At 52.0% G+C, this 2,398-nt stretch overlaps 1 protein-coding gene across 1 annotated transcript in view; it reads left to right on the forward strand.

Annotated features, from left to right (window-relative positions):
* Nucleotides 1-485: 485 nt before the first annotated feature.
* The window catches only part of MTHFD1 (methylenetetrahydrofolate dehydrogenase (NADP+ dependent) 1, methenyltetrahydrofolate cyclohydrolase, formyltetrahydrofolate synthetase), a 105,156-nt gene continuing 103,243 nt past the window's right edge, over nucleotides 486-2,398 (forward strand). Inside the window, exon 1 of the mRNA XM_011978328.1 lies at nucleotides 486-913. Within this exon, the coding sequence (XP_011833718.1) occupies nucleotides 549-913 (365 nt within the window). The 5' untranslated portion in view covers nucleotides 486-548. The remainder of the gene's footprint in view (nucleotides 914-2,398) is intronic.

Here is a 2,398-nt window from a genome sequence, read left to right on the forward strand (position 1 = left end):
TAGACTACGACCCTCCCTGAGCCCTGGCAAACACAGGGTGACCCCAACACCGAGGAGGCCATGAGCGCTACAGCTATGACACTCCTTCCAGCTCGGAGGGGCCTGAAACAGCGGGCTGCGCTTCACCCAGGGCTGAGCGTCAGATTCAGCTGAGGAGATTCTAAAAGCCCGGTACTGGGCCCAGACCCAGGCCCTCCAGAGCAGAACGCAGAGGGGCCCGACCCCAGTCTGGTGGCGCAGGTGTGTGACAAAGTATGAAGGCGCGCCAAGCTCTCCAGTTTCACATGTGCTGTCGAGTCCAGCGCCCGCCACGCTCCAGGGTGGGGACCCGCCCAAAACTCCCTGGAAGCCAGGCGATTGAGACCCCGCCACCGCGTCCCCAAAGACTGGGCGGATACTGGAGAAGCGCCTCCCGAACCCGCCAAACTGTCTCCCGCGAGACTGTCCCGCCCCAGCCCCGCCCCGTAACTCTACTCCCTGATTGGCTGGAATTGGGGCCTGGTACCAGAGTCCTTTCCAGCTTAGTCTTCGGCCGGGTTTCCCGCCGAATGCAAAGGCGCACTGTGGACTGGCTCTTTCTTTCCGCCAATCATATCCGCCAGCCATTCATCACCGATTTTCTTCATCTTCCCCTCCCTCTTCCGTCCCTCAGGCCCCGACCCTTTTGCTCTCAGCTGGTTAAGGGACACCGGGCCTTCCGGGCTGCGCATGCGCTGCCGCGTCTGCCAAGAAGCGGGCAGGGGCGCAGGCGCAGTAGTGTGATCCCCTGGCCAGTCCCTAAGCACGTGGGTTGGGCTGTCCTGCTTGGCTGCAGAGGGACTGGAACCTCGATATTGGTGGTGTCCATCGTGGGCAGCGGACTAATAAAGGCTATGGCGCCAGCAGAAATCCTGAACGGGAAGGAGATCTCCGCGTAAGCACCTGACATTTTTGTTGAGTGTGGGGCTGTGGACTAGGGCTCTGAGGGTGTACAGGTCCCCCGGACCCATTTTTTGCGGGAGGGACACTTGTAACGGAAGAGTTAGGCCCATAATACCGGAAGACCTGCAGCCAAAGAAGGAGATCCCGAGCACAACCTGCATTTGCAAGTGGACTGCTTAGTGGCTGTAAGCCGCTGGCTCCTGTGCTTCGGGGAAAAGTCCTGTGCCGACTATACTCCCAAACGCGCAGCTGCTGGTGACTTTCTGCCGAGAGAGAGGGTAGTTGCGGCTTCCTGGAGACCCCCTAGTCAGAACTCAGAAATCCACTCTACTTAGTTCCCGTTAATTTGGAGGTGAGTAGATGGAGACTAGTGAGGTGACAAGGCTTGACAAGACCACAAGACTGATAATGACAGAGGGTCCTTCCAGCTCATAGCTTTTCCCACTATATCATGGTCTTATCATATGCTAAGTGAAATCTAATACATTTTTCCTTTCTCTTCAATCTCGTGCTTCTCTCTAACAGCCATCTCTGTGCCCTGGTCCTAGAGTTACTTGAAACTTAATTTGGCTCCTGAGTCCTGAGAATATTCTGCATTCCACTTGACCTCTGCCTGTTCTACCCTTGCGGGACATCTGATTGCTTAATTAGTGGGTATCGTTGCCATCTTTACTCCTAGGAAGTAACACTGGCAGCTTTTTGTCTGGGAGGTGACTGGTGAGGAAAAATGAGAGTAGAAGGAAGAGGGAAAGATATATTCTATCTAGTAGAGGAAGGAGGGAAAGATATATTCTGTGTGACCTTACTGAGTTTGCTCTTGGGACCTTTCACATCACCAGTTATTTAAGTAACTGTTGCCAGTCACAGCAGTTACTAAATTGTAATTGTCCTGTAACTCCTAACTTTGTAATAGAGGTTTTTGAGTGAATTACAAAGTCATTGGTGGTGAAAAGGCTGGGCCCAGTGTCTCATGCCTGTAATTCCAGCACTTTGGGAGGCCAAGGCAGGTGGATCACCTGAGGTCTGGAGCTCAAGACCAGCCTATCCAACATGGTGAAACTCCATCTCTACCAAAAATACAAAAGATTAGCCGAGTGTGGTGGCAGGTACCTGTAATCCCAGCTACTTGGGAGGCTGAGGCAGGAGAATCGCTTGAACCCGGGGCGGGGTGGGGGGGGAGGGCGGAGGTTGCAGTGAGCGAGATGCACCTTTGCATTCCAGCCTGGGCAACAAGAGCGAAACTCTGTCTAAAAAAAAAAAGAAATCAGAATACTTATTGCTTAGTGCTTTTCAAATGTGGCTTGCTAAACTGTATTTCTGCGTGACTTTTCTTTTTTGTTTGCCAGTATTCGAACTTCCTTTTCCAGTGGCTTTTTTTTTTTTTGATATAAAAATCTTCCTTTTAGAAGGACTGTGAAGAGATAATTCAGTGCATAATAACAGTGTAGATAATTTACTGCAACAATAATGCACCTTG

Source organism: Mandrillus leucophaeus, unplaced genomic scaffold, assembly GCF_000951045.1.
Source record: "Mandrillus leucophaeus isolate KB7577 unplaced genomic scaffold, Mleu.le_1.0 Scaffold192, whole genome shotgun sequence".
NCBI lineage: Eukaryota > Metazoa > Chordata > Mammalia > Primates > Cercopithecidae > Mandrillus > Mandrillus leucophaeus.